Source organism: Falco naumanni, chromosome 5 (genome assembly GCF_017639655.2).
Source record: "Falco naumanni isolate bFalNau1 chromosome 5, bFalNau1.pat, whole genome shotgun sequence".
In the NCBI taxonomy this organism is placed as follows: Eukaryota; Metazoa; Chordata; class Aves; order Falconiformes; family Falconidae; genus Falco; species Falco naumanni.
Window position 1 is genome coordinate 2638630 of NC_054058.1, and position 27347 is coordinate 2665976.

General features: G+C 41.5%; 2 protein-coding genes across 7 annotated transcripts in view; both read left to right on the forward strand.

Annotated features, from left to right (window-relative positions):
• Window positions 1-793: 793 nt before the first annotated feature.
• Window positions 794-15371, forward strand: METTL16 (methyltransferase like 16). Of its 3 annotated transcripts, none has more exons than XM_040595684.1 (9): window positions 794-983; window positions 1151-1350; window positions 3629-3769; window positions 7205-7320; window positions 8066-8208; window positions 11419-11488; window positions 12814-12903; window positions 13781-13954; window positions 14041-15371. In XM_040595684.1, exons 1-9 carry the CDS (start codon window positions 856-858, stop codon window positions 14653-14655), a joined length of 1677 nt encoding a protein of 558 aa, XP_040451618.1. In that variant the 5' UTR covers window positions 794-855; the 3' UTR covers window positions 14656-15371. The 3 variants fall into 3 exon arrangements, with proteins under 3 accessions (XP_040451618.1, XP_040451621.1, XP_040451619.1); XM_040595687.1 differs by having other exon boundaries at window positions 872-978; XM_040595685.1 differs by lacking the exons at window positions 794-983; window positions 1151-1350 and adding an exon at window positions 1378-2729.
• Window positions 15372-17636: 2265 nt separating this feature from the next.
• POLQ (DNA polymerase theta) overlaps window positions 17637-27347 on the forward strand; it is a 57767-nt gene continuing 48056 nt past the window's right edge. For 2 of the 4 annotated variants that reach the window (XM_040597087.1, XM_040597088.1), the window contains exons 1-5: window positions 17637-17750; window positions 18772-18907; window positions 21665-21847; window positions 22938-23068; window positions 24447-24603. In XM_040597087.1, coding sequence (XP_040453021.1) covers window positions 18871-18907; window positions 21665-21847; window positions 22938-23068; window positions 24447-24603 — 508 coding nt within the window. In that variant the 5' untranslated portion in view covers window positions 17637-17750; window positions 18772-18870. Of the gene's footprint in view, window positions 17751-18771; window positions 18908-21664; window positions 21848-22937; window positions 23069-24446; window positions 24604-27347 lie in introns of those variants that run through there. The other 2 variants (XM_040597089.1, XM_040597091.1) reach the window with 2 other exon arrangements.

Consider the following 27347-nt stretch of genomic DNA (forward strand, 5'->3'; position numbering starts at 1 on the left):
GAGGAGACTTGGACATTCACGACAGCGACAAAGCCAGGAGCTGAAGTCAGTTTTAATTTGCAGTTTAAGGCTTTGTTTTGCTGTGCCTATGTACTATTTTAATTGAGGCAAATTGGTTTAAAAAAGAAAAAAGAGACAGTACAAAGCTCACTGTAATACACTTTGCCTTTCTTTCCTGATTTATGTTCAGCAAGCACTGCAGTACAACTAGAGGTACATACTGTAGGTGTGAAAGTGTGCTTAAAGCAGGGAAGTTCTCAGGAATCTTCGGGTATGATAGCTCAGCCTTTTTTTAATTTTTTTTTTTGTTGTTGTTTCGACCGTGTAAACCAGCTTTTAAAATCCAGGTATTTTAAAGCTCGGAGTGCAAGGCAGGCCACAAGCTGCAGCTGTCGGTGCCTTCATGCAACAGTTTTATAGAACCTCACGTTTATGAGGCGTTTCGAGGGGCTTTTGGGATCCCTCAGGGTGAGGAAGGGGCCTGGGCCTGGGGCAGCCAGGCGGGGGAAACGAAGCCTTTTAGAGGGATTTTGTATTTTTATCTTTATTACTCACCGACTATCTAGCTCTGAAGCCACGATGCCCGCATATAAAACCTGTAGATTATAAAATACGCCGGCCGCGCCTCTACCGGCCCGATTCCCTCACGCTGCCCTGACGCGCCGCCCCCCTGTCACGGCGGTGGGCGATGGTTTAGGCGGGGCGGGGCCGGGCCGGGCCGGCGCCTCGCCCGCGCCCCCCATCCCCCATTGCGGCTTGGTACGGCCCGAGGCGCCGCGGTGCGCGCCGGGAGAGGGGCGCGCCGGGAGAGGGGAGGGGGGCGGCTGGCAGCGCCCGTGCGCAGCGCGGGGCGCCATGGCCCTTAACAAGTCCATGCACGCGCGCAACCGCTACAAGGACAAGCCGCCTGACTTCGCCTACTTGGCCGCCAAGTACCCCGAGTTCCAGCAGCACGTACAGACCACCCTCACCGGCAGGGTGAGGTAGGGCCGGCGCGGAGGGAGGGCCGGGGTAGGCCCGGCCGGGCCAGGCCGCTCCCGGGGGCTGTGGGGCGGCTCCCGCCGCCTGCCGAGCGCCCGGCCCGTGTCCGCCCTAGGGCTGTGGCGGGCGGGAGCGCCGGTGGCCGTAACCGCTGCTGGTCTCTTTGCAGCCTGAATTTCAAGGACCCTGAGGCGGTGAGAGCCCTGACGTGCACCCTGCTGAAGGAGGATTTCGGCCTGGCGATTGACATCCCGGTGGAGAGGCTGATTCCCACCGTTCCCCTGAGGCTGAACTACATCCACTGGGTGGAGGATCTCATCGGGCACCAGGATGCTGGCAAGCAAGTCCTCAGGCGAGGCATCGACATCGGTACTTGGAAAACCAGAACGTTTGATTTGTTATTTAACGTCAGTGAGACCAGCTGATAAAATCATAACGCATCCGTAGTAAAACGTGAAGTTTGAGAAGTAAAAAAAAATATAATCTGAGCTGTGCGCTCTGTGGTGGGACGGGCAGCCTGACTGCAGGGGTATTTCATTTGGTTTCTTGGTGGTGGGAGCTCTCTGCACACACACAGGCATGGCCACAGCTGGCAATTCTGTGGCTTTTTGTGGCCGTGGCCTTGGCCTCTCTTGAGTGTAGCTTTGTGTGATACACAAAAATCATGCCACTAATAACAGAGGCAAAGATGTCATTCTAGAGGAGTTTAAAATAAAAATTATGTTGTTTCTTCTCAGTCTTCTAACTAGTAAATTACATTGTGTTGGCAATCTGTTAATTTTGCTTTTCGATGTCTGCGCAAGAGAGGTTTGTGAGTTACATAGCAATATTTTCTAGCTTTCTTTTGAATAAGATCTTTTCTGTTGCTTCAGGCATATTTGATAGATGAATGAGCAGTCTTTTTTAAACTTTGGTTGTTTTTTTTTCTATGCAGCTGTTTTCATGACCTAAATGATAAAGGAGGCTTAATTAGAAACCAGGACAAATATTAGCAAAGTTGTATTTTGGTTGCAGATGACCAAAGACTTGCTTTCTGTTTTTGAAAACAAAGAATTTTTAAAACTGGACTAAGCATCTGCAGATGAATGATATCGTCCAGTGCAGTTTGTTCAGTTTCAGTATCTGGATTATTGGATAATATCTGGGCAATATCTGGATTATGCAGCACATTAATGTAAACGTTACTCAGTAGAGGTGTGAATTTATAAGATGTATGCTGATGCAATGATTTGGCTTTCATTTGAAATTAACAAAAAGGTAGGCTTTGTAGAATATAGTTTCTTCCTTCTATGTACGGATAATAAAACCGGCATTTGGATTCTAATTTTTTGGTGATTCTATATGAATTATTTAAAAGGCACCTGCAATAGTATGTTTGAATTTAGTTTACATCTTTTATTTTTGTCAATAGAATCTTCCTTTATGATTTCAAAGACTTGTTTTGAAGATTGTTTTTTGTGCTGAGGTAAACTCATAATGAAATTGAAAGAAGCTGGAATTTCCTTTCTAACTTAGGTTTTAATGTGTGACATTTTTTAGTGTAAGTAACTTCAACTCAGTCAAGTTACTGACTTCCTCAAAGACTGGGTTCGGTAATCTCAGTTACTGTGCCAGTTTTTACATTACTGTTTTCTTAGGGATTGCTAGCATGATTTTTTTTTTTCTTTAATGGAATTTTTGATCTCCAGAAATCTATAGACCTGTATTTTTAGCTGGATGCATGATGGGCACAAAGCTTGTATCATCAGGTAGTGCGTGCACAGCTGCTTTCCTTTTGTAGCTTAAACTTGTTACCAGCTTCTATGTATTCGATATTAGCTTTCATTTTTGGAAACAATTTCTATGAGACAGATCCTTTAGCTACTCTAAATGCGGAAAAATCTTAAGTTTGAGTTTGCAGTGACCTTACAGGAGTACAAGAAATAACTGCATGCTTTTATGTACTGACACATTGTTATTTGTGTTTCAGTAAGTTGGTATAACAGTATAGTCTCTTGATATATCTCTGAACTCAAGTTTTGTGGTGGTGAGATATCTTTCCCTTTTCTGGTATACATTTCCTCTAATCCTAAATTTGACCATCATCAGTAATTCGATCACCTAGATATGCCATAATTATGAGAAGGAATTATTTTGTGCTACCATATCTTTCTCTTTGTTACCAAGTTTTTATCTGTCTGTCTACCTTTTTAGATATCTTAATTGGTACCTCTGATCATTTTGGGCATTAGGGAGAGACAGTCTGATGGAACAGATTTTTATTTTTTTTTTCTGGTTGCTATATGCCTCAAAGTAAAGTACATGTTGTAGATAATAGAAAAATATATTTGTGATAGGGTATTTTTTTTTTTTTAGTAAAACCGGTACATATTTGGCTTTCACTATGTAAATTAATCACTGTCATACAGAAAAATACAAAAAGTTGACAGTAGAAAATTTATTCCAGATTGTTAAATTATTTATTTTATTAAAAGTGCATATTTGACAATGGTCTGCAATTAAGAAAATAGCATTCAATAAAGAACTGAGCTGTAGATGATCAGCAATCAACACTTTCTTGAAATTAATTCTTTGTTGTAAAAAGTACATATTTAGCAGCTACACTGTGTATAATACCAAAGTCTTGTTTTGCTTTTCACTTTTTCAGGGACAGGGGCATCTTGCATATACCCATTACTTGGAGCAACTTTGAACGGCTGGTATTTTCTTGCAACAGAAGTTGATGATATGTGCTTCAATTATGCCAAGAAGAATGTGGAACAGAATAATTTGTCTGATCTTATAAAAGGTATGATGTGATAAGGTATTTAGTAGCATACAAATGTTGTGATGTATTTATTGCCGCGTTCAGTGATGTATCAGAATCTGTATTCCTGCCAAATACGTGTTCAGTTGTTTTTACTGGAGCAGAATGTTTGCGAAGGCCCATGCGTGCTTAAGTCAGAAGCTTGTCTAGAATGGGATGGATGGATAGAGAACTGTTCTTCCTTACAAAAATCTGAAAGTTAAACTTCACCCTGGAGTGTCTCTCTCTCTCCCCGTCTCCTCTTTGTTACTGAAGTATTTCTTAAGTGGTTGTGCTGTTTCTGCTGCTAGGAGACCTGGAACGCTCCTCTCAGATGATTTGCATGACACGGCACATATATGGATCTTGTACAGGGTCCATCCTCGTTCCTGAATGAGGTCCTAACACCGCCTGTGCTGCTGGTAGCAGTATGCCAGGCTTGGTCTGCTGAGCTTGGAAAATTTTCTGTAGGAACTTGTTATACTAAAAAGCCAGGTCCATTATTCAGCTCTGAAATAAAAACTTGTGCTGGATTTTTGAAGTATCCAAAGTATGTTGGAAGTATGTCATCGTCGTCTTGGTCTGTCCTCCATGTCAGTCTTTTGAAGATCTGTAACTTGATGTGGAGAACAATGACAGTTTTCTGTTACTGCTGCATTTTTAGTGGTGTGATGGTGTTTCACTATACTGGGAAAAGCTGTGGGAAAGAAAAATGCATCATGTAGTGCCAAAGGGCATAAGCTGGAGTAAATGACAGATTGCTGGTGGGTAGAGCCATGGGCCAAGGGAGTACCACTGGTGGTAACCCTAGCCAGATGCTGCCTCGGAATGATCCTCCCTGCCACTTTTTAACTCCTGGGCCTGAATTGTTTAGCTAGAGCGGAGTATACTAGTGTAGCTAATAACTTGTTTAGCAAGGCATTTTGGAGTCAGATTACAGATCTTTCTGTACCTCTGTTTTTAAAAAAAAAAACAACCAAGAAAACCACCATGATTTTTGTTGTGGTCTAAGAGTCTGTCTTGAAATTTTTGCCAAATAGCTTCATTTGGAGATCAGGTTGGAGTATAGCCCTTGTTCTTCTAACTTCAATTGAAAAAATATAATTCAGTGGTACTAGAACCAGCAGTAATGCAGTGATGATTTACTAATTGCATTGTAGCTTCTGTTTTCCCAGAGGGAAAAAAATAATGTTTTTTGGCTGACTGTGAAATATTGCTTGCAGTAACTTTCTTCCAAAGGGACTCTCCTGTACACGCAAAACAGAAACTGATAAACTTGGGAACTGATTGTAAATGCTAAAAAAAATATTATGTGGTGTTCAGAGTTATGTATCTATTTTACTGGAATGGGATAATGGCCAGGATTTGTCTGCTGGTATTTAAAAAAAAAAAAAATTAAACCCCCACAATATCAGTACCCTGTGTGTAATTTTAAGTTAAGAGATTTTCAACAGCTTGGACTCCGGAAATTTTTAAACTACTTGCAAGGTAATGTAGGCTTGCTCTGCAACGTGATTATTATGTTGTTTGTTTTCTGTTGATTTGCTCTTATTTCCAAATAAAATTACATACTGTCAATAAAAGCTATGTCAATTAAGCTAGCTGTGTAGGTGCAATGTGGTATTCTTTGATGTCATCTTCTAAGTAACTTTACAGTAATTTTAGAAAGTGTGTTCAGCAGACCATGAGTTACTTCTCAGATTAACATAATACTTTTACAGAGTTCTGTTCATCTTAGCCCTGTTGTCTGCTGTCTCTACTATAAAAACTAATTCTGTGGTTCCCCTTCCCCCCACCCCACCCCCAAATTGAAAAGGGGTATTGCTAACACGAATGGCAGTGAAATACTCTTAATAACTGTGGGCTGGATATTTCAGAGTGTTTATATAAGTAAATGTCTCATCTGTGTACAGCAGCAACTGCTGTTACACCTCAGTGCCAAAAGTATGCACTGAGAAACTTCTGGAGGCGTGCAGTGATTTCCTGAAAGAGTGTGACCTGAAAACTGTCAGTCCAGCTGATGTAGTGCCTGGCTGAAGAACTTTTGGCTCTGATTGTAATGTATAATTGTAATTAATAATTTTTATTTAGTAATTACTAATTTTATTAGTTTACCATTTTTTAATGTTATAAGGGAAGCAGGGGAACAGATATATACAGAGATAAGAAAGCACCACACTTCAATGTCAACAATTTTAAATGTGAGCAACTTAATGGAAGAAATGGTAAATGTTCAATTCAGAAATTTAAGATTGTAAAACAGGGAGCAATGTGCTAATATATTGTTAAAATTAACTATCCTTCTATTCTCATAGGTTTTATATGTATTCATCTCTTGAGTATGAACTTCTGTACTGTAAAATACTTGTGACTTACAGAACTGCAGCTTTGAAGTTAGTGGGTGTTCTTCTTGCTGTATATAACCTGGACTTTTAATTGCCTGCTACCCGAACAGTTTTGTTTTCTTAGGATGATGATAAATTGTAATAGTTACTCTTAGGAAGAGAGGCATGCCTTCTGCCTCCATGCTAAATATCTTCATTCTGTGTGCATTATCTGTGATTTGCAGGACTGGTAAAGTCTGCAAGAAGTCCTTCTCGTGATAATCTTTATACACCCATATTTGAATTTCTGCTCCTTGGGCTGGGGTTCCTGTAAGCCTTCAGATTTGTGACAGGACTTTACCACGGTTTCCAAGGGAATTATGTAGCCTTTGGGGAAAGACAGTGGAGATCTACCTGGGATGTTTGCCTTGATCCTTGTGATGGGTAATAATAAGTTGGTGGACCCTAGTAAGCAGAAATTTTATTCTAAAGGAACTCTAATCTTTTTCTTTTGTTGTGATTCTCTTAAATCATGTAAGACTGCAGTTCCTGTGCAGGATGCGTAGTACTGCTAACACAGTAATTCTATTTTATTGTAAGATTAGGTGTAAAGCTAATCTTGTTGCTGTGTAACTTCAGTGAAGATAGTTTTATCTTAGTCTTTGTTTTTCTTAGCTTTACACTCTGGCAAAAACAAACTACGTTTTCTTAAGTACCATTCTAGAATTCCAAATCTAAAAAAAAAAATAAATGGAGACTGGTGTTTCTTTATCTCTGAGGAGCCTATGGAGTGATTAACTGACACTTCTGTTAATTTTTGGAAGTGCTTGAAGTGTATTTGTAGTTGCATCAGAGAAAGTATAGCTCAGGTATTTCCTATTGTTTTAAACTGGCTTATGTAATTCTACTACTGTGTATAAATGTAAAAGATAATGCTAATCTTTAACCCAAAGTCTTAATTTGTATACTGATATCTTACATTCTTTTGGTAGAAAGTACTGTTTAGAAAGTACAGATTTTATACAACGTATTGTTTCAAGAAACACTGAGAGGTAAATGGCATGCCATCCGCAGTGTGAAGTTCCTTGCTAACCAAATTCCTGTTCTCTCTTAGTGGTTAAGGTACCACAGAAGACACTTCTAATGGATGCGCTGAAAGAAGAATCTGAGATTGTTTATGATTTCTGCATGTGCAACCCCCCCTTTTTTGCCAACCAATTAGAAGCGAAAGTAAGCCAACAAACTGTGTTCTGTCTACTTCAGCCTTCAGTGAGTGGGAGGGTAGCCACAATTTAACCTCCTCCCTTGGGAAACGTGTGGAAAATCCCAAATTGGGATGAAATAGCATTTAAATCTTCTCTGTCTCCAGCCCCAAAGGAGTTCTGAAAAACTTAACTGTTACCCTTCCTGAAATGGAGGATGACCTCTAGATTTTTTTTCATAACTTCTTGCTGTCTTAGAGAATTACTTTGGAAAGTAGACAGCTAGTATATCTGAAATCAAGTGCCCATTGCATAACAGTGGTACAGAGGAATTAGTTTCTGGCATCATGCCTGCCTGTATTTTTCGTTTCCATAGTGATTTAGGAATACCATATGGCTCGTAACAGTTCTTGCAATACCCCCTGAATACTTAATATAAATCAGAAACTTAACTCTGTAATACAGGGCGGTAGATTTAAGTGTTGAAATGAAACACTACAGATTGTAATTGTGTAGATGCATGAAACCAGCATGTCTACATGTATTTAAACCACATATTTCGTATTACCAGGATACTGATGTGTGATAAGTCATTTACCTAGGTCTGAGGGATTCACTCAGTTACGCTCATTTTGAGTGTATCTTTGTTCTGAGGGGGGTAGGATGACAAGGTGATGACGCTTGCTACCCACTAAAGATTGAGGCAGGAAGCAGCATACAAAGCAGCCTAACATTTCATTAAATGTTCATCTCAAATGTTCTTTTTTATCCAGGGAGTAAATTCTCGAAATCCACGGCGTCCCCCTCCAAGTTCTGTAAATACAGGAGGGATCACAGAAATCATGGCAGAGGGGGGAGAACTTGAATTTGTCAAAAGAATTATTCATGATAGTCTACAACTTAAAAAGAGGTTACGGTAAGTGCTTTGTTCCAGTTTAAAAAAACAACCCACCTTTTATCTGCTTCTTCAGCAGAAATTATGTGAAAATAATATTTTAAGTAAGGAATGCAGCTGTAGTCCAGTGGTGTCTGGTTTGTTTAATGATACATACACATCAGTAACTAATTAGTCTCAGTTTATGTAAAATTAGTTGTCCCTTAGCATCAAACAATTACAACTCGTTGTTTGAGGTGTTTAAAGGCAGAAGGCAAAAACAGCCTGTGCGAGTGACACTTGTGGCTTGCAGCTAGATTAGCACACATACTTGCTAAAGGCAGTCAGGGTTGCTTCTGAAGGGCTTAGGGGATGGGGGAGGGCTTATGACATTGGCCAGTTACCTGTTCATTGCCTAAAAGTTTCTAGCTCTTCCTGGCTGAATTTTGGTAACTTGCAGCTTTGCCTGCTATAAAGGGCACTGTTGTACTGAATGCTGTCTTGGCTGAACATAAGCTGCAATAAAAACCATAGTGAGACCTTCTTTTGAACAAGATAAACAGATGGCACACCTTCAGCTCTCTGACTGCCAGACTTTTGTTCCCCCAATGCTATACATCATTCCTCTAGCTCTTCTGGGAGATTCCTTTTAAAAAATATGCTTCTGAAGTATAGCTGCCAAAATTTTACGCATGTATTACCACAGCTTCATCAGTGCCCTAAACAAAGGAAATGCAGCCTGCTTTTGGAACATACAAGAAGCGTTTTGCTTTTGTTTTGTTTAGACCCTTCTAGACAGAGCATTGCATTTGAACCTCATCTTCACCTGTCTAATACTGAAATTTTTCTTTAGAACATTTGTTTTCAAGTAATGGGCCTGAAAAAATTAAGAATATATTCTGTTTTTGGAAGAAACAAGGCAAAGCAAAGCTGCATTTGCATCTCTTAGAAGTGCTTCGATCTTGTAGTGCTTTGAATTAAAATGTATTGAGAAGGTTTGCAGAGGTAGCAATTCTGCAAACCTTGAAACTTGGTGATTTTTTTTGTTGTGGTTTTTTTTTTAATGTCCTTCCTTTCTTTGTCACACTCCAAGTCTTAGAAAATATAAAAAGGGGTGAGATAGTATGGCAGAGTGATAAAATAGAGGTTTTGATGTTCAGAACTAGTTAACAAGGCAGAAGAATTAAACTTTCGAGACTTTTTAGAAGTCTTGTTTGTGCCATTGAGGACACTGGAAAATCACTGGTGTTCCTGTCATAGTTTGTAGGTAAAATGTTATTTTAGGCTACTTGATGTAGACAAGCTTTTAGCTGTGTATGCTATTATTTGTGCCTAAAATTTAGTGATTTTTAAAAACTAAATAGAAGCTGAAACTGTTGTTCTGAATTTTGTCAGGGATGCAGTGGGTCAGGGGAGGCAAGTGAGGAAGTGATGGTATATGTATGTATATATTTTAAAGGTTCTTCTACTTAACAGCTGGATGTTTTTATCCGTTGTACACCTTCTTTTTGATAGTGGTTTTATTCCACCAGTGTAGTTTTGCACAGAACCATGTGGTGTACTATGTAAAATACTATGATCTATATATACCCATAATCGCAGCATATTGTATGCTAAACACGCTCCGACGGTCCCTCGTGCATCCACACCAGCCTCCCCCCAGGATAATTTTGCACATGTATACAGTTGAGGACTTAATTGGTTGTATAAGGTGGGGGCAAGGGATGCATCTGTGATGACTTCTGGAAATGCAATAGCAACCAGCATGGTTTCTGGTTCTGCATGGCATGTGTAGATCCAGGGGAAACTTGCTTTGGGTAAGTTGCTGTTTGACAGCCTTGAAAGGAGTGGCAAGGTAGTAGAGAACTGACTGATGTTACTTTGAAGGCAAGAAGTCTGCCTTGAAAAGGTGGTGTGGAATTATGAGGACTGCATCATGCCTGTATTACTCGCCTGGGAAAGAGGAGGGTATCGAATCATTTGATACATTGATAGCTGAAGGCATAGAACATACCCATGTGCTAACTGTGTGTCATACTTAGGAAAAATAAGCTCTGTGTGTTTGAGGGGTAGGAACAATTCGGTTCATGTTCTTGAATAAACTAGCTTGGAGAATCTGTTACAGAGAACAGTTTAATTAAAATACTGCTGCCCGTTTTGTTAGAGGTAGGGTTTGGCAACACTACCAAAGGGCATGGTGAATGAACTGTTAGTAGATAGAGACTCCCTTGGGCCAGGAGGTGATCTTATTTACCTTCATCCCCACTTCAGCTAGAAGTCGCAGGTTCAGTATTTTGTAATTTTGGGAAAGATGTGTGGTTTAGTTTTGTCAGAAATTTGGGGGTTTCATTTAAGTATTGCTGCATGAAATTCTGTATTGCATTATGCAGGAAATAAATTTAAATAATTGTCCCTTAATACCACTGATTTTTCTTTTTTACAGTATATATAGTTTGTATATGCAAGTTATTTAAAGTGCTTGCCTTCAGTTTAGATGCATACTCTTGAGGAAAGTGTGCCTTGATAACTGGGAACTCTAATTTTCATACTTCAGTGCATTATATTTACAAACAAGCTTTTTGGATCCAGTTATCAAATAAATATGGAAGAGGAGGTTGTGGAGATTGAGTAGGAATTTAGATAAAGAACAGAGGTGTAATGTTTGGAGGAACTGAAGATACAGAGCTGCGTGGGAGGGTAGGCTTCACCAGAAGTGGGAAAATAAATTTCTTTTTGTTTTTTTCCTCTGTTTGTTTTCTCATGAAATATGGGTTCAGTGATGGAAACCTGGATAACAAGTTACAAATGATCAGAAGTCATAGTCAGTGCCTCTGAGGGACAAATACTTGTCAGTAGTTGAATATTCCTTTTGAATATTCCTTTTTATCCTGATTCATTCTCCAAAGAAAGTGGAGAAATGAAAACGAATTATCGTAAGGGGTAACATCTGTCACATAACTAAAGTCACTCTTTGAAACAAGATTCTTGCTTTTTTAGGTGCTGTTTCAATAATAGTCAATTATTTCCTAAAAACTCAAGAAGATTCACCTGTCCAGTCTGTTTTTGGGCCTTCTGTTCTGATTTATGTTGTACTATGTTCTAGTCACTCTGTTTAAAAGCATGATTTTTGTTGTTGTTTGGTTTTTAAATCTCTTGTTCTTGCAGGTTTCTGATCCAAGTAGTTCTTTCTGGTAGTGGCCATTTTCCATTGATTTGTATTTGTAAAACACTTTGTTAATGTGTTCTTTGCAGATGGTACAGTTGCATGTTGGGGAAGAAATGCAGTTTGGCACCATTGAAAGAGGAGCTTCGAATCCAGGGGGTGAGTTTGTAGATAGTCCGTGTATATCCTGTGTATGTTCCATGCAATATATACTATGTTCCGATGCATGTGGGTGATTGTTACTGAGTTTTTGTTTGCAAGAAGAAACTGAAATCCCTTGTTAGGGAGGCTGTCAAAGCAGTTGAGATTTAATTACTGTAGATTCAAAGCTGATAGGTAAGTAGCACATACTGTTTCCCTGTTTTGGTCTTTATGGTGTGTAGAAGCATGTCTTTGTCCGTTCTAGAACATACAGGGGTTTTGCTTTAAAATAGCCTTAACAGGGCTGTTGTTAAAAAAAAAAAAATCCAGCTCTTTTCTCTGAGCTAATGAAATCTAGCAATTTGTTTGGTGAAAGAAATTGTCGCATTATTTAAGTGGCAGCATTGTTTTGTTTGTGTTCAATTCTGGCACCAAGTAAAATTGAACCTTATGCTACTATCCTCATGCAAGAAGGCTGTGCAAAGGACTTTTTTATAGCTTTCTGGAGCAAGTATAGCCCTCTCCATTTCCATGAAAAGAAAAAGATTGTGAGATCTGCCCTTATACATGGTGGAGAGTGGAAGGAAAGAGTGCATGGTGAAATCAATTCCCAGAAATATGAAGTACAGGCTATAGAGAATCCGTAAACACAATGCCAAAAGCAGATGCTGAGCTAGGCACAGAATTTCAAGTATCTAACTTCCCTATCCTTGAACTTTATTTTTGAACTGTATTTAGCACATTATCCATACCATGTGTAAATGCCTTACGGCATCCGTGTGGGGAAGAACTAGATAACACTAACACCTGAGTTTTAGATTTAAAGGCAGTGTAAGTTCAAACTTTATTTTTTTGGACAAATCTAGAGAAGTGTTTCTGGGCACATTTCTGCCACCTGCAGACAGGTGAGCGGTTTGGTTTCCCAACTTTTTTTGTCTTTGTTCTGTGTTCCTTTGCTACAGCAATGGGTTCAGTATTCAAACATGGAACAGGAGCAGGTTCTGAGCAAAGAGAAACGATGTGCTTTTTGAGAATCAGAGTGCTGATGTGTGCTGGATAGTGGCACAAAATGGGGTTGTGTTGTGTGTTCTGAACTGGAAGCTCTGAAAGGGCACAGACATGGCAGAACAGAGATGGGAAATCCTGGGCACTGGTACCAGGCTTGGCACTGACCAGCTCCAAGTGGACCTGATGTTGATGAGCCATGTTAGAATGAAGCTCCATTTCTGTCATGAGACAATAACTCTGTGCTAACTGTACTTTTTTAAAATTTGAGAATGTGTGCTGTAAAACAATGTTGTTTATTAATATGGAATGAAGTTTTGTATGGCTTCTTTGCATAGGTTCCTAAAGTTACTCATACTGAGTTCTGTCAAGGACGCACCATGAGATGGGCGCTGGCATGGAGTTTCTATGATGATGTACAAGTACCTGTGAGTAGCTTAATTCTGGTTTGCTTGTGGTTGTCTGTGCCTCTTATGCGAGGGTGGCCTAATGAGCTATAACTACTGTGAAACAAACTGTTCTTCAGACGGGGGCGCTGCATGTGCTGGGCTGTGTGGACAGTGGGATTTCTTAACTGGCTGCCAGTCTGTTTGCAGTTGTTACGTGAGATTCATGAATGACCTACATTTAGGGAAGAAAGAAGAAGTCTGTGTAGGAATTTTCTGTGGGCTTCAGTGAAAGTAAGGGTCGTCTGTAACATACTTCAAATAGTAATTCAGTAATATTAAAAATATGCTTAATTTGGGGCTAGATTTGAACTTCAAGCTTCCTTCTGAGAACTTGGTTTTAATTTACCATATAGATTCTGTTACAAGATAAGTATGAACATATCTAGCTCAGACTGGCCTAAGTGAGTGTACGTGGAGCTTGTTCACCTTAATGTGAGCCAACTGCTTTTTTGGATCCAGATGTACACATACTTGAAGATAGGTATAGACAGTAACCAACCTTATAGAACATGCAAGTAAACCTTCAGTGAAATTGGATCAAAACATGGATATTAGCATTTGACCTCTACAGCTTCACTTCCTCAGTTCAGAGCGCCAATAGTTTGAAGGAACCAATGAAGCTTTTTGCCTGACATCTGAACATTAACATCCCTCTGTCCATCAGGCTAGCATAAAGTGCATGATTTGTTAGCCATTTTTCATCTAAAACTTTGGAGTGAAGTGAAACATGGGCCATGTCTAAAACTGTTTAGTGGCTTACATTATGGTCTTAACCCCCATGTCTCCTGAGCACAAAAGTCATCTCACTACTACTGCATAGCTTTGTAATGTGGTTTTTTTTTTTTCTTTCTTCTAGTCACCTCCCTCTAAAAGAAGAAAACTAGAAAAACCCCGGAAACCAATTACATTTATGGTCTTGGCTTCTACAGTCAAAGAGTTAGCCGCCAAAGCTGCAGCTATGGGCTGGGATGCTGTAGAAGCTATCGCTGTGGTTAGAGCCTGGGTAGAGAAGATTCTTACTGATCTGAAGGTACAGTATTTTATGTTAAAACAACGTCCTACTTGAAAGCATAACTGTAAGAAGATAGTATGAACTTCTGCTGTTTTCTGCAATAGGTTCAGCATAAACGTGTTCCCTGTGGAAAAGATGAAGTTAGCTTGTTTGTGACTGCCATTGAAAACTCCTGGATTCATCTGAGGAGAAAGAAACGAGAGAGAGTAAGGCAATTACGGGAACTTCCTCGAGCTTCTGAAGGTGTTCTGCAAGCAATGGAAGAGGAAAAAAACAGCCAGAAGAGCGTGAGCAACAATTTGGACTGTGAAAACCCCAAGACTCAAGATTCTGAAACAGAGTTTACGGCACCTGATGAGGATGTTCATTTGACCGCAGGTGATGAGCTACCGGAAGAATCTGCTACCAAAGAAGAACATAGTGAGCACGTGAAGGAGGAGACGGAAGCAAAGCAGGGAGAAACATCACTTGGCAAAGGTTCCAGTAATGCAAAGGAGGAACCTTGCCCTTCAGAGGAAGCTGGCAATCTGACAGTTGAAAAAGAACAAAGTCCCAAAGAAACTAGTAGATGTTTTCTCTTTAAGTGTTTAATGAATGTGAAGAAAGAAGGAAATGATGTATTAGTAGAAATGCACTGGGTTGAAGGACAGAACAGAGACTTGATGAACCAGCTATGCACATACTTACGGAACCAAATTCTTCGATTGGTAGCTAGTTAGCCCTTTTTCCTATTTTGGTAAAATAAATCAGTCTTCAAATTTTGTAAACTATTTTTAATGGATTAAGATTTTCACTTAGTAAAACTTGTGTTTTCCTCTTAAAAAAAAAAAAGTAAAATGGAAAGTCCCCTTTAATATTTAAATAGCTTTTTCAAAGCTACACGGAGTACGTGAACTTCATTGGATGTGAAGTGATGGGGAAGTAATAGATTTTGTGCTGCAGTTGTAAAACTACATGATAAAGTGAAACATGTCTATGCTGTGAATGTTTCAAATATCAACAGTGCTTTATTCAGATCTTTTTATCTGGTGCAATAGAATTATATATTGTTACTAAGTAGAAATCTTTGAAATATTTTCTTCAATATTTTTTTAATACTAGTGCAAGAAATGGTTAGTCTGCTGTGGGAATTTTCTGCAGCGAAGAGTCTGACAAAGGATTTAAGTATGCCTCTCTTTAATGCATTTAACCTTTGGTCTGCAGGGTAGCAAGGTGGATACATCCTCTAAGTGTCAATTCATTAAAATAATCCCTTTAGAAAAACCATGTGTTGTACTTTTCTGGCACTTGGGCTATTAGCATCTGGTTTTGTAAACTTTGTGTTAACAACAAAGTAAGCTCTTTGAGCTGCTTGGTTTAAGGAGGATTTAACTCTGTTGACTGTTCCGGGTGATCATTCCTTACACTAATTCAAATATAATTGTCTGGAATTACAGCAGTGTTCTTAAAGGGTTTTGCTTCCATTTAATCTTAAGAGATTGTTTTAATGACAGGAATGAGAGCACACACTCATCTTTGTGGGCCAGAAGTTCCTTATGCAGGACAGATCCATACAGAAGATATGGATAAAGATGGATACAGAAGCTTTAGGCTGTTGCAAAGGAAGACAACTGGAAAGAAAGCTGTTGCTTCCACATCTGGCTCCCTAGTCCTTTTTACTACCAGCTGTTTTCCCAGTGTTTCGGGGCAATGAACTATTCTGTGAGAAGAAAGGCTGAGGGACATGGGTCTTGGGTGCCTCAGAGAGGGGTATGTGTATGTGTTTGAGATTATGAGCACTGGCACTGCTTCGCACGAAGTCAGCTTCAGCCTGTAGAGATCTATAGAACACATAGAGAAAGATTTTCTGAGGGAGTGGAGTGCATGTGTGTTACCCAAAATAAAGAGACAGGTGGGCAGACGGAAATGCTGCATATGTTCATGCTACTGGAGTCACTTTGAATGTTCACTCTTAGTTGTCAATATTTCTGGAATGATTAGTATGTTTTCTGAAGTTGAAATTAAAAGCAACTTAGAAAAGCCTTAATTTCCCCCCTCAACTCTTAACTGTTTTGTATCGTGCTTCTTAGCGCTTCTGCCAGGTGATGGACAAAAGACTTGCGTTTTTCTGGGTATTTCAGAATTTTCACAGAACTGCTTCTGATACTCATGTCACTGGGGGGAGATAAAACTAGGCCGAGTCCTAGAACCTGGAGAGGTTGTGTTGGCTGCTGAGCCCTTAGAAAGCAAGGCTGTGTCCCCTTTGTGCTGTTCCCTGTTGATCAGTCTGCTTCCTGCAAGGGTGAAGCAGCTCCACAAGGTAAGCCTGTGTGTTTGTGGCATGCTCGTTTTGTTGAAGCAGACTTTCTCACCTTGCTTCATTAATTACCGCTCTTTCACCTGTACATGAATACTCTCTTGAGTGGCGTTTAAACAAAGCCAGGTATTTTTACAAAGAAAACTGGTAGCCTGTGATTTAGGGGGCTGTTTGACAAGTTCAAATGTTGTTTTAGCATTTTATTCCAAACAAATGCTTTGTCAAAAGGTGAGTGTGGCACGTGGATAGCTACTCCTGTGTTGGGAAAGAAAAGCAATTAAAAGTTGTGATTGGTGTATAATTGCAGAAGAGTGTGAAGTGATGTGGGCGTGCAGCGTGACCTGGTAGCTCGGGCACGCTGGGGTGTTGTACCCAGTTTCTTGCAGGAACATCTTCCCTGCCTCGAGCACCCAGAGGTGGCCCTTTCCCTGCTCCCACTGGGACTGCTGGTGTTACTGAAAATCATAACCAGGAAAACTCTCCAAATGAAAGTTCAGGGAGTTGGCAATGGTTTATTGCAGCGCTGGGCACGTGGGGGATGTTTCCTCCCAACATGCACACCAAGCAGCTTGAGGGTACACATTATATACAGTAAAGTGTTTGCGTATTCATAGTACACTGCATGTTCATTGTCATTCACGCACAGGGTTGGTTAAAAGTTTCTCGTTTCAAATGGAAATTGGTGTGCACCCTGATAGATAGCACTACTTTGGCTTTTCACAAACTCATGCTCCCCAGGCAGCGTTTTGCCTGCTGTCCGGGGAGGGGGGGCTGTGTGTGTCGGAGCTGGCGGTCTCCCATGGCACAATTGTTTTTGTCCTATCTTCAACTAATGTTCTGTGGATTGCAGCACCTTATCAGCTTGTCTCCTCTTGCGGCCAGAACTCTCCTCACGTGAAGGCTTCTTTCTTTGATTACAGAGGAGTGCTTCTTTGACAACAGGGTGCCGTTCAGCATCTGTTCTTTGTCTCCCATCCTTCCCAAGGCTGAATCCATTAATTAAAGTCCCTTCATTTGTCGCTTTTGACTCTAGAGGGGCCGCTTGACCTAAACTTTTAAGTTCAACATAGAGTTAAACCAGAGTTCAGCACTAAATTCGGCTTCAGCAATCTGTTGAACGCTAACCCGGAGCTCAGCACTAAATGCGATTTCAGCAATTCATCGAACACTGACCCGGAGTTCAGCACAAAATCCCGTTTCAGTAATTAGCCACGCGCCGAAGCGGCGTTAGCGCAGGGCGGGAGCTGGGCGCGGGCCGGGCCGGGCCGCTCGCTCCCCTCAGAGCCCGCGCGGGGCGGTGCTGCCTTTGAATGGCGCGGCGGGAAGATGGCGGCGTCGCCCCTAACGGCCCCGCCGCAGCCTCGGGGCTCCGCGGCGGCAGCTCGGGCGGCCGGGCCGCCTCCCGCGGGACGGGGAAGGCTGTCCCGCTCGGCGCTGCCGCTCGCTGCCGGGCTGTGCTCAGCCCCCCGCCCGGCCTCGACCTCTCCCTGCGCGGCAGCCCTGGCACCGGCTCGGCAGGTACCGGCGCAGGACAACGCGGCCTCCCCCGGGGAGCCGCAGCCAGCCCGGGGGCCCGGACGTGCTTGGGGGGCGGGGGGGCTGCGCCCTCCCCTGGGCCCCGCAGCCAGGCCGGGGGCCGGGACGTGCTGGGCGGGGGGAGCGGCGGCGGCCTGCAGCCGGTGCCCCCTGAGGTAACATGGCGCTGAGGCGCCTGGCGCGGCGGCGGGCCCGGGGCGGTGCTGGAAGGGCCGGGGGCCCTCGGAGCCTCTCCCGGCCCGGGGTGCGGGGGCTCGGCCCCGGGGAGGGCTCGCTGCCCTCGGGCGGGAGCGCCGGTGCCTCGCCCCTGCCTTCCTCCCCTGAGGGCGGCGGCTGCAGCTGAGGTACGTGCTGCTGCTAAGGGGGGTGGTAGCGGCAAAGTGCGGGGATCGAGGGATTCGCGGCTCGGTTGAGGGAGGTAAGAAAATGTACGGTCTGTGCACGAAGTTGGCTCGTTTCGTTGTGTGTCATTTAGCGCTGGGCTTTATTCTTCACTCGGCCTCTAGGTGCTACCATGGTACAACAATCGGTACGGTCTGTAGTCTTCGGTATAAGATGCGAGATTTACCTGATTATTAAATTAATTAAAGAACACAGTAAGCTGATAAAGCATGTTGTATCTAGAGGCATTGCTTTAAGTGGTCCAGGTTGGTGCCCTGATACCTGCAAATGCAGAGAAATGTAGTTGGTGGGGTTTTTTTTTGGTTTTTTTGACTTGTTTATATCTAAAAGATGGTCTATATAAACATCTTGTGTTATATAAACACCTGGTGGCAAGATGTCACAGAAAGTGTTCCTGCTGCCAGCCAGGACTGCTGCAAGTGATGCTTCTAGATGCAGTACATTTTACTGGCTTGTGTGTTTAAATAGAGAGAAATCAAAATGTATACAACCAGAAGATGTATATAACATCTAAAATCAAGATGTTTATATAACATCTTGTAACTTATTCTCTTTTGCAATTTTTCTGTAACTCTTTAAAACATGCATTTACATCTCTCAGCCTCTTCACCAGTCATGTCAAATCTTCTCCCTGATGGGATAATGTTCTGCAAGATACAGTTTTGTCAGCTTCGACAAATGGAGCTGAGCAAGGCAACATATGTATGACCACAGAACAGCTGCTCAAAGACAGTGCAGTAAGTGGCATTCTTGTGTCCAACTGGCCCCACATTCTGCAAGGGTTTTCTTTCAGAGAAACCTAATGCCCCATGCTCTTTGCCAACAATGTGCGTCTTCCTCATTTTGACTATTTCTTAGCATTTTTCTGTAGGAAAAAGACATTAGTGTCAGTGGTATACTTCCGTACATAGATCTTTAAGAACCCCTAAGGCCTAAGTTTCCAAACTCATGTTCAGTGCTAATCTACAGATATTCTTCAAAGAGAGAATCATGTAATCCTTTACTCATTCCATCTTTTACATGTAGTTCATTGGTTTTAATATTAGGAAAGAAACTTGGGATCCAATCACGCGTTTTTTTTCTTTTTATGTTTCTGAATTCTAATTCTGCTATACTAGTCACTGTATTGGGTTTGCATGGCAAGAGTTTGGTAGCAGGGGGACTGCAGGGGTGGCTTCTGTGAGAAGCTGCTAGAAGCTTCCCCCATATCTGATGGAATCAACACCAACCGGCTCCAAGATGGACCTGCCACTGGCCAAGGGCAAGCCCATCCGCGACAGTGGTAGTGCCTCTAGGATAGCATATTTAAGAAGGGCAGGTGGGGGGGAAACAACTGCACAACAGCAACTGCAGCTGGAGAGAGGTGTGAGGGCAGCAGCCCTGCAGACCCCGAGGTCAGGGCAGGAGGTGCTGCAGCAGCCGGAGCAGAGGTTCCCCGGCAGCCTATGGTGAAGACCACGGTGAGGCAGGCTGTCCCTCTCAGCCTGTGGAGGTTAATGGTGGAGCAGATCCCCACCTGCAGCCTGTGGAGGACCCCACACCAGAGCAGGGGGATGCCTGAAGGAGGCTGTGAGCCTGTGGGAAGCCCATGCTGGAGCAGGCTCCTGGCAGGACCTGTGGCCCCGTGGGGAGCAGAGCCCAGGCTGGAGCCAGGCTGCTGGCAGGGCTTGTGACCCCATGGGGACCCATGCTGGAGCAGTTTGTGCCTGAAGGACTGTACCCCGTGGGGGGGACCCATGCTGGAGCAGTTTGTGCCTGAAGGACTGTACCCCATGGGGGGGACCCACACTGGAGCAGTTTCTGACAAACTGCAGCCCATGGGAAGGACTCACATTGGAGCAATTAATGGAGGATTGTCTCCCATGGGAGAGACCCCACACTGGAGCAGGGAGGAGTGTGAGGATGTGGGGAGTCCTCCTGCTGAGGAGGAACGAGTGGCAGAAACAACGTGTGATGAACTGACCACAGCCCTCATTCCCCATCCCCCTGTGCTGCAGGAGGAGGCGGTAGAGATGGGGAGTAAATTTAAATCCAGAAAGAAGGGAGGGGTGGGGGGAAGGTCTTTTTAGTTTTGGGTTTATTTTCTCATTATCCTCCTCTGATTTGATTGGTAATAAATTAAACTAATGTCCCCAAGTCGAGTCTGTTTTGCCCGTGGCAGTAATTTGTGAGTGATCTCTCCCTGTCCTATCTCGAGCCATGAGCCTTTTGTTATATTTTCTCTCCCCTGCCCAGCTGAGGAGGGGAGTGATGGAGGGGCTTGGGTGGGCACCTGGCACCCAGCCCCAGGGTCTGCCCTCCACAGTCACATTTTAGGCTTGACAAATCTGGTCTCCTTTAAATTCCCCTTGGAAAGCCTGTTCTGCTTTGTGGCATACTGCTGTTCTCTCCTGATGGTGCTCAACGACTTCTTTAGTATTTGTACTCTATTTTGGTTATACAAAGCAAAAAAAAGCTTTCAGAGCTAAGCTATTATCAGCTTTTTTTATATATTTGTGTGTGGGAGAACGATCAGGCACTAGTGACAGCTAGGTTGGGGTTAACCTCAGGAAACAGTTGAGATTTTTAGTGTGTTGAGAATAAAAATACTGGCTACTTATGCAGGCTAGTGTTTCTGATCTAGCCTGCCCTTATGCTGTAAACAATGGAGGGAAATTTGTTTTAGAGTTTTTTTGAATGTGCCAGTAGAATGGGTAGAGTAGAGTCAGTATACACAATTACTTGTTTTTCATCTTGGTTTGGCAAGGTGTTTCACAAAGTACTGTTACAGGAACTGTATAGTCATGGGTGGTAGGTTTCTGGTCCACAGTAATGCCTCCCCTATTTTCCATCCCAGACAAAAAATTTGAATTTTCTTAATGATTTGAACAAAAGAGAGGCAATATCTGTAGCCAGCAAAAAATTATTTAGGGTTGTAAAGACAAGAAAAAAGCATCAAGGAACTTAATTAAGCTAGAGGAGCTGTCAGTGTGGTGAAGATATTAATCAGTGTTGATAAACTCAAGTAACATGCATTGTACGGAGTAGCTTGAGCTGCTTGTTTCATTTATGTTGTTTTTTAAATTCATCTATAAAGCAAGAAAAAAAGACTGGATAGTTCCATAATCTGTGAGGAGTACTGAAGTCTCTGTAGCAGTAATTTAAAAAGGAAACAGTATGGGTAAGGATGAGATGGCAAATACATTGTAATGCTGTTATATTAATCAGTGCTGAAACTCTCTGTTTGAGTATGTATTTAGTAATAGCTGCTTTGTCTCAAAAGCAAATATCAGAGCAAGACTTTGGTGAATAAATGATTTGAATGTGGAAAATCTTACAGGAGAAAAAAATTGCAAAAACTGTCAGGAGATGAGGAGAGTGGTGGAACATACACAAGAGATACTGAAAAATATAGGGATGGTAGTTTCTTGTTATCTTTTCTCATAATACAGGAGCTTGTAGAAAAGTTTGACCTTTAAGTGATCTCTTTATTTTTTTATTTTCTCATCCTAAAGGGCAATATCAGCAGGTAAATGTTCCTGAAGAACAAGCAGACAAGTTGCTCCTTGCAAGCTGGGGTCTTCCCAAAGCAGTTCTAGAGAAATACCACAGTCTGGGAGTAGTGAAGATGTTTGAATGGCAAGCAGAATGCTTAATGCTCGGACAAGTTCTGGAAGGGAAGAACCTAGTTTACTCAGGTATGCAAACATCTGACAAAACCAGTCCTCCCTAACTTTCCCAGTACAATTTACAAGAACGTATTGGTGCTGAAGGATTCTGATCTGACGGATAAAAAGGTCAAGATTCTCTTTTTTTTCTGGAGTGACACTATTAAGATCTGTCCCTCTGCTGTACCTCAGACCTGGCTTGAATGGACTCCATTCCAGGTGTGAGGAGAGACTTTTCCCTCTTTTCTCTGTTAATGTTCCTTTGGAAACTGATAATTAGGAGTTGATCAGTGATAACTCACTCTTTTTATTACAGACTGTGTGAACCAGGAACTGAATGATAACAGCAGTGTTAGATACAAATACTTTTGAAAATGTTATTTATTATCTAATTTTTTCAGTCTCTTTATTCTTTCTCTTCACCTGGGGAAGGGGGCGTGGGGAAGCGGCGCAGAAGGGAAAGTAGGACTGGTGGACTAGAAATCTGTGGGAAATTACAACTTGAGTGTCTACTCCCCATGGGAAGAAGGTCCCAGAGCAGCACTGGGCAGATGAAGAATTTAGAAGAGGGGCAGGTGATTTTCTTAGGCTTGGATTTGAGCTTTATTTCCTTGGTTCAAGAAGACTTTGGGCCTGATTTCCAGGTAATGGCTGTTCCCTGGTATGTGGCATCTCCTCCACAGTTTTCTGTGGATGATGGATGGCAAACAGCAATGCTCACCAAGCGGAGGGTTTAATATATTTATGGGTTAGGTCAATAAGGTAGTGGCTGAGCTCTCCTGTCCAACCAAGAGACTTTAGTGGGATTTTTTTGTTTGGTTGTTTTTTTTTTTTTCTCTTTGCTTATCTCTGAGCTGCCGTTGCTTCTGGAGCAGTATGCCTTGGTAGTGTGATGAAAGAGGCTAGAAGAGAAATACTTTGCCATCTTCTTGACACTTTATTGGGTTAACTGCAGATGTGGTTGTGGCAGTGGGAGAGGGGCATTTGTTGAAGAGTCCTGCCCCAATTTCTCCAGTAACTGCTTTCTATGCTAACTTTATGATGCTTGTTCCTTGATATTTTTTTTTTTATATACCTTTAGAAATTAATTTTAAACAAAGAGCTTTTCCCCCCCTGCCAGCTCCTACCAGTGCTGGAAAGACTCTTGTTGCAGAACTGCTGATTTTAAAGCGAGTCCTGGAGACTCGTAAGAAAGCTCTTCTCATCCTTCCCTTTGTCTCTGTCGCCAAGGAGAAAAAATGTTATCTGCAGGTAAGTAACATTCAAGGAGGGTAAATTTATGAGTTGTAATTGTTGGGTCACATTTTTTAAACAGAAGTTTTTGTATGGATTTTAAAAAAGAAATTTTGCAGAGTTGTTTCAGAAAGGATTTGTACATAGTTTAAAATTTGCTCTCAATCTAAGTTGGAGATAAAAAAAATGAAAGTTTTAGCCAAAAAGGGAAACTTGGAAAAAATTTAAGGAGTTCATTAAAATATTTTATTTCAGCTTTGACTTTTACAGCATTGTTACTTGCATTTCTTCACAGATTTTCTAATCCACAAACTTTAAAACAATTTTCCAGTTAGAGATTGTGTCTGAAAAAATACAAATGGAAGGTATCAACATTATATGAAAGGATAGAATGACGTTTCAGCTTTCCTTTGGGTGTTCTACCAGAATTTCGTGACTTTGATTTCAGTTTGACTTTGCTAAAAATTTGTTCTGACAGAATGTTGTTATGTCTTGGCTTCCTCACCCCAGCTATTTAAAAACAAAATTACTGTGGGAACAGTCTTTTTAAATAAAAATATATTTTTCTTGAAAGACTTTCATATCAAACGTTTCCGTTAGTTAATATGTTGAAGAAACAACCGTTACTAAAACCAAATACAAAACCAGCAGGCATTTTTGTTACGGTTTCTGACCTTTAAGATGTTTTGGGTGTTAATAAACTGAAATGGTATCTTAACCTCGCACATTGCTAGGAAATGATGTAAACTGAGTGCAGAAGCTACTTGCAGTGATTGAAGATGCTTTTGCTTTAGTCTTACAATGCTGGAGGATCATCGATGCTGTGTTGTACTACTCCTGGCCTAAGGTTTGGCTGTAGCTGCACTTGAAGATGTACGGTATCCTGTGCACCTGGTTCAAACATTCGTACCTTTTGTTAATGCAGTGAGTAATGTGCCTAAGCTTTGGCACTGCAGCAATAAGCCACGGAAGAAAAGAAGTCGTCATTTCTTGAATTTCAGTGGGAGATGTGACATCTTTGTGTTTGGGGTCTCACAATTTGGCTTTTGCCCAGGATTTCTCAGGAGCAAGGCTTCTTTGTACATAGTTGCACTGTGTGTTCTCTAACCTTTTTAATGGTAAACTTTTTAATGCAAAACCGAGGTCTCCATCTCTTAGTTCTGTACACTTTGTCCTGCAATGTATACTGTGTGGCCTCTGCTTTGGAAATAAAAAATGACAGTGGGGAAAAAAAAAGTAGCAATAACTGGCTGAGCTATGGCTTTAATCTGATTAGTTGGCATTATAAGTATTAGAAATTGTCATTAAGGATGCAGGTTTTTATGTGATTCCAGCAGGCATTGGTCAAAATTCAGAGCTGTAACCTTGGCATGACATTCTGTGTTTTTGAAAACAGGCCCTGTTTCAGGAGGTGGATGTAAGAGTTGAAGGCTATATGGGAAGCATGTCTCCTGCTGGACGTTTCTCTGCCCTGGATGTGGCTGTCTGCACCATTGAGAAAGCCAATGGTCTAATCAATAGACTCATAGAAGAAAACAAAATGGACTCACTGGGTAAAATACTACTTGTGTTGACTGTTATGGGGATGAGGTATATCATATACTCTGAGTACATGTGAAATTATGGGACACTGTATTTTTTGCTCAGTTCTGTATGTGACAGACATGCCAGATAGGAACATTGAGCAATTTTTTTTCTTGCAGAGCACCTCTGATTTGAATTTAGGAAGGCAGGCAGGACTATTCTATGTAGCTCAGTGGCTGGGGTGAGTAGGTAGAAGCTGCAGGTTTTAGTTTGTCTGATGTGGATGACAATCCACAGACAGTGATTAGCTGCAATAAGCAGTGATTCCTATAGCTAGAAAATGTCTTCTAATTAATGAAATTGAATTAAAGGTCTGGGATATGTTTGAGTTCAAGAATGAATGTGTGTATATTTATGTTTTGAACAGGGATTGTGGCATCCATGGTTTATCTTCATTTGGCTCGAGGAGGAGGAGGAATTGTGTTTAGTACTCATCTGGGTCCAGATAAGAGGAAGGAATACATACAGCTCCTCTGTGTAGTCAGGGTGACTAGGAGGGCTGTGACATTCATTTCTCTCTTGTAGTTTGCTCAAAAGACTTCTGTCCTTTTAACGTAGGCTTCTGGGTCACTGTGGCCCTGATGGCCACTAGATAATGGTAGTATTCATTTAGTATTTGGGAGGAGATACAAAGCCTGAAGAAGCCTTATGTTTCCAGTGTGTACGTGAAGAGAGACGTTGTTTTCGTAGTCCAATCAGAAGTTTGTTCTTGACTTTGTTTCCCTAGTCAATAAAGCCATACCCGGTTATCTTTTGCACAGTAATTCCTCCCATCTTCGCTCTGGCCTGTAACCTAGCTGGTTGGTTACTATTTTAAGAATATAAAAATTGGGAAACTAGATGAGTATCAAACTGCTCTGAGACCTCCACCTATGAAACTGCTGTTCCATATGCATTTGGTGTCAATATTCTTCAGCATTGTGCACCAGGAGAGTAAACACGAGAGAGAATAAGGGGAATAAAGTCTGGCAGTTTTTTTCAGAGTGGGAGGTCATGGGATAAGAAATTTGCACCTGGATCTGTAGGGGCTGCATCACCATGAAAGCTTTAGACTGCTGGTGGGCTGGAAGATGAGTGGATGACCATGGTTGTGCAGCGTTTTAAGTTGATTTGAATTGAGGATCCTACAGTCCAGCCTGATTCTTGAATGTATATCTTCATCCCTTCCCTTGCAGGAGAACTGGTGATCATGCAGTTAGTTATTTCAATATATGGCTACTTAGTTTAGGATTTTTTTGTTTTAAAATAGGGCTAGTTTGATCCTAGGTCACCACTCCATACAAGCTGTATGCCATAAGGCAGAGAGTGTGGTCACGGTGTCTATATTTATGTTGGCCTAGGTGCCATGGAAGCATATTCAGTATACTGAAAAGTATTGTTTAATGATATAATCTCTCAGAAGTTAGAGATACGCCAAACCCCTTTGGTCGCTACCTCCATTTTATGCCTCATTTTGTTGTGCTCTCTAAGATGAATGTACCTGAGAAGAGTCATACAAGTATAATCAGCCAAGTGATTACAAGATTTTAATTTGAACATGTGTCCTCAACACCGATACCTCAAAGCGTGACATTTTTCTTTCACCATTTGAAAATGCATTTGCTGCAACCCTCAGTTTCCCTTGTGCCCCAATATGACAGCATAACTGAAATTAGGGTAAAAATGTGTGGGTTTTTTTCTTTATATGCTTATTTGAAATTAATTTTTAAATTAAATTTGAGTTTAAAAATAATCTGTAAGAAATTGACAAATCTTCTATTTGGAGATAAATTTTCATAAAAGCTGCAAAAGACGGGCATGAGCTGAAAATGCCAGTTTGTCACCTAAAGCAAGCTTGTCTGAGACTGCAAGATTGCCCCTTGTCTTGTAATTAATTCTAAATTTAGACCAGTTCATAACCAGGGTGTTTTATCTTTTGAGATGAATTATTGGGAGATGACTGCAGTTCTGGCTGGATTCCATCTCAAGCTTGGATTGTTCCTTTTGTTGGTGTCAATCCCCTGCTGATAGCTCACACTGCCTTTGGAAATTGTTGAGTGAAACTCAAATTCTCTGCCTGGCAGAGCTCTCTTTCAGTTAAAAGCAATTTTGTCTTGCTAATTAGTATATAACGTGTGTCAGTTTTGAACATCCAGGTACACAGGAGATGATATTCCTCATGTTATTCAGCCTCTTGACGCTGATGCTAAAGAAGTTTTTAGGAAAGTGGATTAGAGAAGAATCTGCAGCCTTCTCAACGTGTCAGCTGGGAATGGATTTGTAACGTGCTGTTGTGATACTTGTTTCTTTTCTTAATTGAAACAAAATTAAAAAATTACTAGTTGAATTATTTAAAAAAAATATCAAATCCTTGCTGCCTGTTATTCAGAACTTTTTAGTTTTAAACAGGATATGGACTTAAAGCAGCCTAGTTATTTTACAGTAAATGTCTGCAATAGCTCTCAGGTACTTTTTAGTAGTTTTTTTTCAGCAGTCTTCTAGGGACACACCTAATTTGCTGACAGAAATAGGAGTCTGAGGCTAGCCTGATTTTCAGTAGCAATGCAATATGACAAAATTCTGGCCCCACTTGCACTCCTGAGCTTTTTGTTGAGCAGAAAATACCATTGCATGCTGGGACATGAAGTCCTCCTTGGCTTCAATTCTGCTTAAGATCAGGATAGCTTTGTGAAAAATACTGGTTGCCTGATTGCTCCTGCCGTGTTATCCCAGT